The sequence below is a fragment of the Natator depressus genome, chromosome 1 (genome assembly GCF_965152275.1).
Source record: "Natator depressus isolate rNatDep1 chromosome 1, rNatDep2.hap1, whole genome shotgun sequence".
Taxonomy (NCBI): Eukaryota; Metazoa; Chordata; order Testudines; family Cheloniidae; genus Natator; species Natator depressus.
The window spans coordinates 139396366-139410594 of record NC_134234.1 but is presented as its reverse complement, the minus strand read 5'-3'; the positions used below and the strand labels follow the sequence as shown (position 1 = coordinate 139410594).

At 40.6% G+C, this 14229-nt stretch overlaps 1 protein-coding gene across 6 annotated transcripts in view; it reads right to left on the bottom strand.

Annotated features, from left to right (window-relative positions):
* The window catches only part of CNKSR2 (connector enhancer of kinase suppressor of Ras 2), a 375664-nt gene that overhangs the window by 288007 nt on the left and 73428 nt on the right, over window positions 1–14229 (bottom strand). For 5 of the 6 annotated variants that reach the window (XM_074968071.1, XM_074968093.1, XM_074968061.1 and 2 more), the window contains exon 3: window positions 9478–9680. In XM_074968071.1, coding sequence (XP_074824172.1) covers window positions 9478–9680 — 203 coding nt within the window. Of the gene's footprint in view, window positions 1–9452; window positions 9681–14229 lie in introns of those variants that run through there. The other variant, XM_074968111.1, reaches the window with a different exon arrangement.

The following is a 14229-nucleotide window of genomic DNA, read 5'->3' as shown; positions in this document are numbered from 1 at the left end:
TCTCCCAGGCCCCAACCCCCTGCCACAGCCCCATCCCTGATCTCCCTCCTGCCCTCCAAATCCCGCAATCCTAACCTGGAGCACCCTCCTGCACCCCAAACTCCCCAACCCCACCCCAGAGCCTGCACCCCCAGCCAGAGCCCTCACTCCCCCTCCTGTGCCCCAACACCCTTCCCCAGCCCTGATCCCCATCCTGCCCTCCAAACCCCTTAGTCCCAGCCCAGAGCCCCCTCCTGCACCCCAAATCCCTCATCTCTATCCCTTCACCAGAGCCCATACTCCCAGCTGGAGCCCTCACCCCCTCTCACATTCCAACTCCCTGCCCCAGCCTGGGGACCCCTCCTGCACTCTGAGCTCCTCATTTCTGGCCCCACCCTGGAGCCCACACCCCCTCCCGCACCCCAGCTCCCTAGCCAGTCCGGTGAAAATGAGCACGTGAGTAAGGATGGGGAGACCGAGCAACAGAGGGAAGGGAGATGGAGTGAGCGGGGATGGGGCCTCAGAGAAGGGGTGGGGTCTCAGAAGAGGGGCAGGGCAGGGAGTGGAGCAAAGGTGTTTGGTTTTGTGCGAGTAGAAAGTTGGCAACCCTACTCTCAGCTCTGCATAAGACACAACATACAGACAGCTCCTACCCCCCAAAAATTTACAACCTAAACAAGACAGAATAGAGAAGTGTATTGGGAAGCCCAGATACAGTAGTAATTAGGAATTTTCTTTACAGTTTATTATATTGACTCATTCTGGATAACAGAAAATACATGAGAGACGATGTGGGAGAGGTAGTATCTTTTACTGGACCACGTTCTGTTGAGACACACACAAAAATAGGTTTTCAGAAGTGGTTTCTTTGTCAGAAAGACAGCAGTTTGGTGGACTAAAATTAAGAGGACATTCCAAACAGAGGGCAACGTGGCAGAACATACAGATGGATGCAGGAAAAGCAGATAAACAGAGCATCAAAATTAATATCATTGGTGGAGCAAAGGGGGCAGATGATGAGAGACCATACACACAAACTATTTTAGTGCTACTGCAAGTCACACAAGGACCATTCTCTATTAAGAGTGTTCATGAAATGGTGGCTGTCAAGGTTCCTTCCCCACTCTGAACGCTAGGGTACAGATGTGGGGACCTGCATGAAAAACCTCCTAAGCTTATCTTTACCAGCTTAGGTCAAAACTTCCCCAAGGTACAAAATATTCCACCCTTTGTCCTTGGATTGGCCGCTACCACCACCAAACTAATACTGGTTACTGGGGAAAAGCTGTTTGGAAACGTCCTTCCCCCCAAAATACTTCCCAAAACCTTGCACCCCATTTCCTGGACAAGGTTTGGTAAAAAAGCCTCACCAATTTGCCTAGGTGACTACAGACCCAGACCCTTGGATCTTAAGAACAATGAACAATCCTCCCAACACTTGCACCCCCCCTTTCCTGGGAAATGTTGGATAAAAAGCCTCACCAATTTTCATAGGTGACCACAGACCCAAACCTTTGGATCTGAGAACAATGAAAAAGCATTCAGTTTTCTTACAAGAAGACTTTTAATAGAAATAGAAGTAAATAGAAGTAAAGAAATCACCTCTGTAAAATCAGGATGGTAGATACCTTACAGGGTAATTAGATTCAAAACATAAAGAACCCCTCTAGGCAAAACCTTAAGTTACAAAAAAGATACACAGACAGAAATAGTTATTCTATTCAGGACAATTCTTTTCTCAGCCATTTAAAGAAATCATAATCTAACACATACCTAGCTAGATTACTTACTAAAAGTTCTAAGACTCCATTCCTGGTCTATCCCCGGCAGAAATAGCATATAGACAGACTGAGACCCTTTGTTTCTCTCCCTCCTCCCAGCTTTTGAAAGTATCTTGTCTCCTCATTGATCATTTTGGTCAGGTGCCAGCGAGGTTACCTTTAGCTTCTTAACCCTTTACTGGTGAGAGGAGTTTTTCCTCTGGCCAGGAGGGATTTCAAAGGGGTTTACCCTTCCCTTTATATTTATGACAGTGGCATTATAATGTAGAGCAGGAGCAACTCTTTTCTGGAAGCTAAAATGGTGGATGTTATCTTTTCAATCAAGTTTTCCCATGCTGGAATGTGAGGTAGAAGAACATGATCTGAAGAAACAGATCCTCTCTTAATTGAAACTTGAAAGGTCCTTGATTTTGCAGGAGCTTCCCACGTAGGAAAAAAAGACAGAGTAGTGCAGAGGCATAACCAAGGAACTGGGAGTCCTTGCCCAATTTTAGATGAAGACAAAGATAACCTTTTTGTTTGACACGTTAGAATACAGCTAAACTTTATCGCAGGAAGAATGGTGATCTGGTTAAGAAACGGAACTGGCCTAGACTGGGACTGAGTTCAGATTTCAGTTCCTGGCTCTGTTGTACACTTCCTGTGTGCCATTGGACAAGTCACTTAAACTCTCTGTGACTCAGTTCCTCATCTGTAAACTGGGCTTAATATCGTTGTGAGGATAAGTACATTAATGTTTGAGGTCCTCAGATTCACAAATCTAGGGTTCATTTCAGAACTTTAGGTGAGACCCATAGGTGCTGGAACAAGGGGTGCTGCTGCACCCCCCGGCTTGAAGTGGTTTCCATTATATACAGGGTTTACAGTGTGGTTCAATGGCTCTCAGCACCCCCACTAAAAAAAACTGTTCCAGCACCTCTGGTGGGACTGCAAAGATACGGACCATAGAAAGTGTGGGGAACCCATTGGAAGCAGTGTGAAGGAATAAAAGAGACCAAAATACAAGAACAATGAATTAGCCATGTCCCAACTGAAGAAAAGATGACCTCTAAAGGCTGCTGCACTGCTCGACAGGCAGGGCTTCCGGGGTGTTCTCTCAGGCGGCACCTCTATGATGTCACTGTTCTGCAATTTTCTTACTGCCTCAGGACAAAGGGACCCAACTGTGAGGCGTGCACAGGTGCCACTAAGGGTACAATTTGGGTTGTAGAACCTTAAAAATGGTGCTGGAGATAGAAACAACAATAGCTTGACCCTCAGAAGCCTGGTTGAGTTTACGATGCTCACAGAAAAAACTGATTAACTGTATACATTTGATATGGAACTCAATGAAAGATAGTTCAGATGGAACCACACAACTGCAATTAATTTTTACAGGGAACTTTCAATGGGGCTATACAAGAGCAACCCCAACCAAAACTTTGTAAACAATTCTAACGAGGATTCCGAAGATGGAACAGAATTTTCATGGCTAGCAGGAATAAAAACGTACTTTTTCAATAAAGTCAGCAGATATGACCAGATAACTTCTTACTCAGTAGATTAGTGTATCATTTTTACAAAGTGGCTTTACGCCATAGAATTGCTATGCACTGAGACTGTGTGGCCATAACCACAGTTCACTGAGCTTTCACTCCCTAAACCAGTCTGCAATATAAGATTCCATTCTAGTTTGCCTTAATTGTATGTTTATCTCCAGCGCATAAACAATTTTTAACCTCAATTTTATTTTCCATTTAATTTGTAATCAGTCTTACATTTAAACTGTCTCAGTCAGCTCTGTGTTTTTTGCAGTTCATTTTTGGAAGGTGAATGTTTTATTGTGTCTTTTTTTCATTCCTTTTATCAGTTTTTTTCTGACCATTTTGTTTATTTTCCTTTCAACAGAGCTTTTTTTTATTGCCACTGTTCCAATTTTCCTAGGTCTTTTTTCTATTTTTTCCTTTGCATATTTTAATAAAAAGATGTAAAATAGCACTCTCTACTCCAGTGGTTCTCAAACTGGGGGTCATGACCCCTCAGGGGGTTGTGAGGTTAAAACGCTTTGCCTCCAGCATTTATAATAGTATTAAATATAAAACAAGTGTTTTTAATTTATAAGGGGGGCCACAGTCAGAGGCTTGCTGTGTGAAAGGATCACCAATACAAAAGTTTGAGAACCACTGCTCTACTCATTACAGTGGCTGCTTCAGCTCTGTGTTATCTATAAACTTTGCTGCTTCATGGCCAGAAACACAAAGCAGTGCATTGTCAATGTGACTCGAGTGCCTAATTGGTTTTTTTTCATCTTCTCCCCTATTTCAGAGAGGTTTTCAATTAAAAAAAAAGTGCCTCAATTTTTGAAGGCTGCGTGTTATGGCTAATAGCCATTCAATAGAGATGATGAGAAATACATTCCACAGGATTGTTACAGGTGATCTTTAGAGAGACAAGGAGGGTGAAAGAATATCTTTATTGAACCAACTTCTGTTGGTGAGAGAGACAAGCTTTTGAGCTACACAATGCTCTTCTTCAGGTCTGGGAAAGGTACTCAGTGTCATAGCTAAATATAAGGTGGAACATATTGCTTAGCCTAAGTAGTTAGCACATATTTCAAGGGATACAACAGATGATCTTTGTAATTAGGTACCAGACAGACAGACACAGCACTGAAGACTCTCCTCTACAGGACAGAATGCATCAGTCCTAAAAGACAGAAAAAATAGGAATCTACTGTGTCAGAAAAGAAGAATTTATAATAGTGCTATATATTATTAATCTCAAGAGAAAATAAGTTCCTGTGACTGCAGAATCAATGGCTCACAGTAACTCTGAGATAGATTTTAACAGTAATTGTGTGGGATACCCAAATGGCCACAACATAATAATTCTGTAATACCTGAACATATTTCCTTAAACAAAAATACGTCCATACATATGGGGCAGTATTATTTGACCCATGGGCTTGATGTAAGCCAATAGAAAGCAGCAATTCAAGGCAGCTCTTTGGTTGCCAAGGCCTGTATTCCAAGCCAGTTGGCATCTAAATGTACCCAAAGATGTTTTTTTTTAAGAAAACAAAGCTCTAGCAGGCAAAAGATCAGAGGAACAGGGAAAAGAGTACAAAAACACGACTATAAAACATTAGGACAACACCCCTTGTAGAAGTAGAGGAGAATTCTATGGCTTGGTGAGAGAAAGAGGGAAGTCAAAGTGTTCTTGTAAGCAAACCACAACCACCTTAATGTCCTGAACCCTGACACTTTTCAGGGTGCCTGGATCAGATTCGTAGGCGCCTAAAACAGCCAGACTGACACATCTGGAAATGGAGGTTTGGAAGCTTTCTACAAAAACTCCCAATCCCTACTATTAAGTTAAACCAAAAGACTTTAAAAAGTTGGCAAAAATAGAAACTTTAAACTATTCCCTGATGTTCATTGATCTCTGGTGCTGATCAGTCACTGGAAGAAGCAGATTCTAGAGGAATGGACCCTCCACAAAGAATGGCCTGATACCAGCCATAGTCAGTTCAACCCTGGGAACCAACAGTGAGAGTAACCCAATAGATCACAAGTCTCAACAGACCATAGGGGAAAAGGCAATCACTCTGATATCTGGGCCCAGCTCATTTAGGTCTTTTAGGCTGTAACCAACAAGTTGAAATTGCATTAAGAAATGAACAAACTGCTAGTGCAGAGATGGAGCTCAAGTTTTATGTGCTCTCCACCCAAGAAGCAAGCTGGTGCATTTAGACCCAGCTGGAGCCACTAGTTGCTTTTTCCAGGGTGGCCCCAAGTAAATGTGCATATCAGTGATCCAGTCTGGATGTTACAATGGCATGTATCACTGTGTTAGTGTCCACACTATTCCTTTTAATTAATTTATTTGTGACAGATGAAAAAAGTTGCTGTAAGCCAGAGCTGCCACCCGAGAATCCAAGGACAGAAATATATCAAATCACTCCAGGGCTGCAAATTATTGTCAGAGGGGAGGCATGCTCATAACCCTCACTCTTTTACCTCAATGCCTCCCTTTCATTTTATATGGGGCAAGTCTATGCCAACTTAATCACAAATGTCCCCCCATCTCTCTCTGGCACTGAAAGCACAATAGTGAAGTCACATGAAAAATAAGATTTGATATAAAATGCAGATTTCCCTAAGGCTAGCCATGAGAAGCAGTCAGACACTTGAGCCACACTGGCTATAAAAGCATCATATAGAAAATGTCTTCAGGTCTTCAAAGCCATAAAGAAACACTAGAAAAACACTCCAACTGAGAGAACCTATCAAAAAATACTGCTAGAACTATTCAACAGAAAAATTCAGTCCATTTTATCTTAGGTAGCACCAACCATCATAGTATCTCTGCAACAGCAAAGTCTGGAGCTCAACTTTGATTGTCAGGACTAATAGTAGCAAAACCATATCTGTGTAAAAGAATCTTTCTATCTCCCCCAGTTGCCATTTAACAGGAAGTGACAGAACCCTATGGATCTCCAGACATTCATGCTCTTAAGAAGGAAGAATACATAGCCATTAACCTGTCCCCTTGAGACATCTGAAAGAGGAAAAATGGACCTACTGAATGAAAATTATTATATACTAGAAGAAAATTTCACAAAAACGTACACAAGAATGTTTAAATTACATACCTGTTCAAAATATCTGTTTACTGTATAATTAAGTGAAATTCAAATATTGTTTCTAGAAAACCCCATTCAGGTACTAAAGACAACATTTTCAAAAGTAGCCTCTCATTTTTGCTGCCCTAATTTCTGAGTGCCATGAAATTTGAAATACCTTGAGATTCCATTTTCAGAGGTGCAGAGCAGCCACAGTTCCAGATGAGCTCAAATGCGCAAGTAACAGAAAGTAAAATTGGAAACTATATTGTTAAGATGATTTTATTAACTCTCTTTTAATTTTTTGTTTGCCTGTTGTATTATCTATGACTGATAATAATGTGGCTGCCTTTATAAATAATCTTATTATAATTTCAGTAAAGAATGACAGGGCATGCATTGCTGGGCCATATCCACTCTTATCAGGGGGATTTGGCTTTGTGTCTAATCCTAAAGTATGCAACCTTGGATATCATGTCACACATTAGTGCTCAAATGGAACAACTATTATGTTGAATTTGGATTTCAGAAGCTGATTATTCCTCAAGAAAAAGCATGAGGGCATGTGTGTTTTCATCTAGAGTTTATGTTTACAGAGGCAGAGAAATCAACTGTCAGCTGATCATCACCTTCTAAGAGTCTCTTGCCATCAGTAAGTGTAGTACATCTATATTATAAACTCAAATCAACAGCACAGTCATAGGCGACAACTCTGTGGATGCTCCAGGGTTGGAGCACCCATGGTAAAAAAGGCTCGGGGGTAGAGCAGCGAGGACATGGCTTGCTCAGGGGAGGGGGAGGAATGGGGTGGAAAGAGGTGGGGTGGGAAATGGGGACGTGGGGAAAGGGGTGGAGTGGGGGCGTGGTGTGGGGCTAAGCCGGAGGTCGAGCACCCCCCAGCAAATTGGAAAGTAGGTGCCTGTGATAGTACTACAAGTGTGATGGACACTTTACAATAGATAATGCAATTATATTTTAGAAATAATAAAAAAGTTAATTTATTTTAAAACATTTTCAATTAAAAATCCCTCCATTTCATAACACCTAACAGTCTTTTGGACTCAAACATTTTAAGTCTCGCACCACTTCTGCCACTAAAAATGTGTGTAACAGGATGTATAATTATAGTACAAGTTGTAATGTGCTGCAGCAGGTAAGCAGGAAACTGTAGCCTTACGTTATTGGCATTTTTTAAGAGTGCTAGGCCCTAAAGTATTTGTTATTAACCCTCAGCAAAGAAGAGCTAAAGTATTTTAAAAAGGCAAGTTAAAACTAGTGAAATTTCAGGTAAGTTTGAAGTTTAATTTTTAAAAATAAAGGTGCCTTCAATGAGGTTATTCTCAGTAGAGACTTAACTATAAATGTGCTTTTGTAAGTGCAGATATCAGAAATCAGAAAATATGTCAAAAGGTATTTTAAACAAAATGGTTCTTAAAGGAAAAGACTTTTCCTGCTTTTAAAAATAGGTGTCTCCGTTGGGTTCCTAAGTCTATATTTAGGCATTTAACTAAATAACTGGCTTTTCAAAAATGCAGAATTGCCAGGTCAATGGGAGCTTCCACGTGCTTTGCCTTTTGGTAAATCAGGTTACACTTACTACATAATAAATAATAATAATAATAATAATACCCAGCTCTTACCTATGGCTTTTCATCAGGAGAGCTCAAAGTGCTTTACAAAACAGGTAAGTATCATTTATATTTTATAGGGTAGCTGAGGCACAACGACTCACCCAAAGTGACCCAGCAGGTTAACAGCAGAGCCAGGATTAGAATCCAGGTCTCCCGAGTCCTGTTCAGTACTCTGTCCACTAAGAAACATTACCCCTCTTGGTGCCTAAATATGGACTTAGAAGTCCAACATTAGGCATCCATTTTTTAAAAATTCTGGTTGCAATGCTATTGCCAAACTTAGAGCAAAACGCAGTATCTGTGTTATTTACACCATAACCAACAAATTATTCCTTAAACTGCAAGATGTCTCTTTTCCATTATTTGTTTTCCAATTTTAGCCCAATCTTTTCAAACTTCAATGGCAGTTACGGTTCCTACAGCAAAAGCAGGACTTTGGAGAATACATTCTTTAAAACTGGACAGGTACATATCTCACTTAAAACAAAACACTTCTGTCGAGAGAGTTTCTTTTAGGGGACAAAGGTAATTTTCCTGACAAAAAGAAAAAAAAGTATCCCCCCCCCCCCACACACACACTTTTTTTTTTGCTTAATCTACAGTGTATCACAGCTTCAGTTGGTGATACACAAATATGAATTGCCCTTTACCAACTGCATATTCAAATCAAGACAAGACAAACAGCCTATTTATGTTGACCATAAAATGACTTGTGAGGTGTTTTTATAAAGGCATACACTTAAAAGCAGAATCATTTTAACCACTTGAGAAATTGTAATAATCATCTTTACTACCTCAGTGCCATGATGAATAAAATTGGAACATAGAAATGTAGTAAGAAGGTCAGTCCTGGTCCTGAATATTTGCATGGTATTGTAAAATAAGGGCATGATACAGCTCCCATTGATTTCAATGAGAGCCTTTCTATCTAGTCATCTGAGTTTGATCAAATCCTATGAGCGTAACATCAAAGGCAGCTGATCTGAAAAGTTCTATTTGTTTCTAGAGCTTCAAAGACATTCCATAATTGCACGTAAATAATTCCATAACTGCATGTAAAGACATTCCATAACTGCAACATGGATACCGTGGAACTATGTATTAACATTGGTACAATGACCAATAGGTTCAAAAATTTTACCAGTGCAATAAACATCAAAAGAACTTGTTTGAATTAAACAGTTCACTTAAAAGTTTGTCCCTGCACCAATATAAAAATTCATCAATTTGCCTTATCCAGTTTAGCCTTGATATTCAATTCCAGATAAGCCCACTGTTACAGTATTTTTAAAAATATGATCCTGAGTGCAGTCCAAACTACATGCTAAAGCTTCATCTTTTTAAAAATCAATTCAAATTTCCATTCTTTAAAGTCAACTGGTGGTTTTAGCTTACACTTAAAATCAATATAAAATTATTTTAAAAGGTTTGTTTTGGGTGTGTGCATGAACTGGTTACCTGTGAAACATTTGGGAGATTTTACCTGTCCAACCAAGCCAACAGACTTTTAGCTGCTCCAATCAGATCCACCACAGAGGTCAGGAAGTCATTTGGTAATTTTCGGCTGGTCCTGCCATCATAGTGACCACTCCTTCTCCTCCCAGTTATAAAGTTCTGCAGATTTTTGGCAGATGCGTTTAGCTTGTGAGAAAGGGTTTTTAGATTTTCTGTTTCCAAACCATAGTTCTGCATTTAAAAGAAATAAAATTAAAAGAAAGTTAGTACTTTTTGCCAAGATGTAGAACTGAAAAACAGTAATAATATTCTTATGCTTCGAAACTTAGCCATTCCTGATAATTAAGGTAGGAACATGCCTACTCATTAATGTGGGTTTTTGTTTTTTTTGTTCCTGGCATGTTCTGTTTCTACAGGATATAGAATAGAAATGGAAAAACAGCAAAACTGTAATTAATCTTTTAACTGTTTTAAAGTATAAAATCTGTGTGCTTAAAAATCAGAGCTACCATTGGAAAACAAAATTTTTAAACGTGCTTCTGCTCTGAAAAGTGGCTGTATAAAAGCAGTGCATTACTACCCAAGAGATCTGATCCCTATGGGACAGATTCTGATACCCTTACTCACCCTGAACAATACCTTACTTTACAATTAGTCCCATTAGTTTTCAGTGGGACCAAGATACTACACAACATCCAAATCTCACCTGGTGCATTCCAAATCACATTTGCTGACTTTTGTGAAAAGAGTTTTTACTCCTTTTTACTCCCATTAGTAGTATAGCAGAACTATGGAACACTGAGCACAATACAATTGTAGCTCACACCTCAACAGAATTGTTAACTACATTCCAATTTTAAAGCCAAATTCTGTACTGTAGTCCCCTGTACTGTGCAACCCCTTACACTGAAATTATGGACTCCTCCAATATGCAGCAGATATGCACTGAATTATACCGTAATATAAATTTATTACAAAAATTTGGTAATCCTTCCATTTTATGGAAATATTTCTGAAAAATGCATCATAAAATAAAATATAATTATCATATAAAATTCATGTTATTAACTGTACCTATACAATCAAATCCAGGAATGTCACTCTGAAGCCTAAAATGCCTGTTGACTCAATGTGAAGCACTGGAAGCAGCTACAAGCATGGTCAAGAGTTCTTTTTGTTCAGAATATCACCAGGCTGGATCATCACTGGGTTTTCAAAGTCTCTTACCATTATATTTTTAAGTTCTCAGCCATTTTGACTTTACAAATTTCACCCCTGTGGTGTACAGCTATAGTAAGGAATGTACCCATGCCTTGAAGCAGCGCAGGCCGAAGGATGTGCTGGCCGCCGCTTCCCGCAGCCCCCATTGGCCTGGAGCAGCAAACTGCGGCCAGTGGAAGCTGCGATCGGCCGAACCTGTGGACTCTGCAGGTAAACAAACCAGCCCGGCCCACCAGGGGGCTTACCCTGCACGCCAAAGGTTGCCGATCCCTGTCCTAGACCATTGAGATATCAGAGGTAATTCAAACAATCACCACCCTTACTCTACAACCAATTTGCATACAACAGTTCAATAGCTGTATGACAGAGACTGCACTGATGGTGCATTACTTGGCCCAGCTACCACCCGTGTGCCCAACTGCCACAGCCATGCAGCACACACAAAACTCCCCCAGCACAACACAACCAGTATACACAATAACCTCAAACACAGAGAGTCCCTCAGTTCAGCACATACCCATCATTCCCCACAATTCTCCTAGCATAACACAACCTACACGCAAATCAACACCACCACTCACACAACACCACAAGTAGCACACATCATAACCCCAAAACTCACACCTAAGCCTATAATGTCTATCGAGTCATTGTGAAGCAATGGAAACAGTTACAAGCATGTTTGAGAGCTCCTATTTTTTAGAATGTCACCAGAGTCAATCCCTAAGATTTGTGGCATTCTTACCATCCAATTTTTAAACTCTCACCCATTTTTGGCTTTTTTACCCACATTACACCCATGCGACCGCACAGGCTTTCAGCAACTATCAATAGAATAAGGTCACCCAACATTTTCTGCTACTTCCGCAAAAACCCAACTTTTGACAAAAATAATTATGAAGAACCAGTTACCAAACACCTTCATCTCCTACCCTTGTGTCTGAAGGGTATTATAAATTATATTACTCCTGGGGGAATTCTGCCTCACTGCGCAAAATTTCCTTTCCCCCCACAGAAGTGGGCTGCATAGCTGCTGGCTACCACTAGGGGAGTGCTGGACCCAGCAGAGCCCAGCTCTCAAACAGAAGACACTGCTTGGGGGAGATAGGGAGTAGAAGCTGCAGGGTTCCCAGCAGTCGCAGTTCCCTTCACACAACCCCAGGACCCAGCATCAGGCTGTTTTTCCCTCTGCATCCCTGGGCTCTGGGAGGGTACGGGGTGTAAATGTCTGGGCTGGAGGGCTCCCCGTGGCTGGGCTCTGTGAGTAGGTAGGGTAGGTGTCTGGATTATGGGGGAACAGCTGGGTTCTGAGGGGACAGGGGTGCATGTGAGTGTCGGGGCTGTGGCTGGGCTCTGAGGAGTAGAGGATGAGAGTGTCTGGGCTGGGGATGGCCCGCAGCTAGGTTCTAGGGGGAAGGGATGCAAGTGTGTGGGCTGGGGAAGGCACGGCTAGGCTCTGGGGGAGGAGGTGGTGTGAGTATCTGGGCTGGGGGGACACGACTGGGCTCTGGGGGGAGGGGGTGCAAGTGTCTCGACTGAGGGGTGCCCCACGGCTGTACTCAGGGGGAAATGGAGTGGGGGTCTGGCCCCTTGGCTGGAGGGGAGAAGGCAGAGAAACAGGAACTGGGTTATCGTAGGCGTTTCTTTAACTCTGCCCCTGGGAGAATTTTTGTGTGTCTGTATTGTTACAGACATATTTGCTGACAGGTATTTTGAAATAAATTACCAAAATAATTGAAACTGACATGATTGTGTAGTGTTAGTTTAACAAATAAAATACTAAAAAATTTGCAGAATTTTAAAATATTGTGTGAAGAATTTTCAATTTTTGGCACAGAATTTCCCCAGGAGTATTTTTAACCATCCTGTGAATAAGAGAGGAGATGGTTAGGATGTATATAATTTGCTCCTTGGGATCACTTCGGAGCAGAACTTCAGTAAAATGAATGGGTCTTAACAAGTTATTCAGGTGATAATAGAAAGGGAAGTTCACACTTGCTGCTGCTTATTAGCAGGATAGTTTTCTATAGGTACTGTTGATGGAGTGGTAGAATAGAAAGCAGACACCTCCCCTGGGGCTGAGATCCACATGGAAGAATCTGCCTCCTGCAAGCATTCCCTGACCACAGAAATACCGTGGGCCCTTTCACCACTGGCTGCCCCCTCTATCCCACACCTTTGGCTGGTGACACAGTCTCTGCTCCTGGAGAGGTGTTACAATGCGCCAAAGGGGAGCAACCTAAGAGCTTGTGCGTGTTTCCCATCATCCTAGCCAGAGTCTCTTTTTACTTGCAAAAAGAAAAGGAGTACTTGTGGCACCTTAGAGACTAACAAATTTATTTGAGCATAAGCTTTCATGAGCTACAGCTCACTTCACTGCATGCATCCAATGAAGTGAGCTGTAGCTCACGAAAGCTTATGCTCAAATAAATTTGTTAGTCTCTAAGGTGCCACAAGTACTCCTTTTCTTTTTGCGGATACAGACTAACACGGCTGCTACTCTGAAACCTGTCATTTTTACTTGCAGTCATTCAGCAACTACACATTTACTTTTCACAGCAGAGCTGCACTTTAAGACTATTTGAATAATGTAGGGGGATTTAAGATAAATAAAGATTTATTTAAGGTAAATAAAAATAAACCACAGACACACATACAACCCTGAGAACCAGAGGCTTCAAGACAATATTATCTATTGACCTACTACATATTTTCTGACTACAGAAGCTTTAATACTTAATTCTTAATTGTACAGTTCCTGACTTTTCTTCCTAGTCATACACAAGCCCTTAGAAAGGGACTTAATTGCTGATTAAATACACAGTATACTGAAGGCAATCATTTTTCTCCACTATTTAAAGATGCTATACCAATTATAAGATAGATATATTTAGAATATAAATAGAAAAACTTTCTAAGCTCACATTAAAATTAACATGGAAAAACAATGTATGCTTTGTAATGCAGTGAAAGAACTGACAGTAATTAATCACCTTATCAAAACCACTAAATTATGTTAGCACCATGGACAACAGATACAATAAAAATAGATTTGCTATGCCCAGTAGTTGGAGGGATATGATGAGCATAATAGCAGAACTAGGACTATTATTTTTCAGTAAATAGTAAGCTTGCTGATGAATGCATTTTTCAGGACGTCAAAATTATTCACAAATTCAGGTCCAATTCAGCAAATAGATTTAGCCAGAAATTTTATTTTAAAAAGTCTAAACTGTCTGTTTTGACTATTTTGAACTGAAACATTTCATATCCAAATGCCATTTTGTTTCAAATTTAATTTAATTTTAATAAAATGGTGCAACATGCCTGAAAATGCCCAAAAGGAACAAAAACAAAACACTGAAAAGGTTTAATTTCTGCTCAAATTGTTTTGTTTGACCTGAAACAAAAAAGTGTTTTGGTTATTTTGTTGCAGCTAGAAAAACTGAAAAAAATTCAGTTTCAGTTCAGACCAAACCATTTTTTTCCCCCTGATTTTTTTGATTCAGCCCCCAAACCAAAAACTCACTCAGCTCTAGCTAAGACACATAAGGAAAAG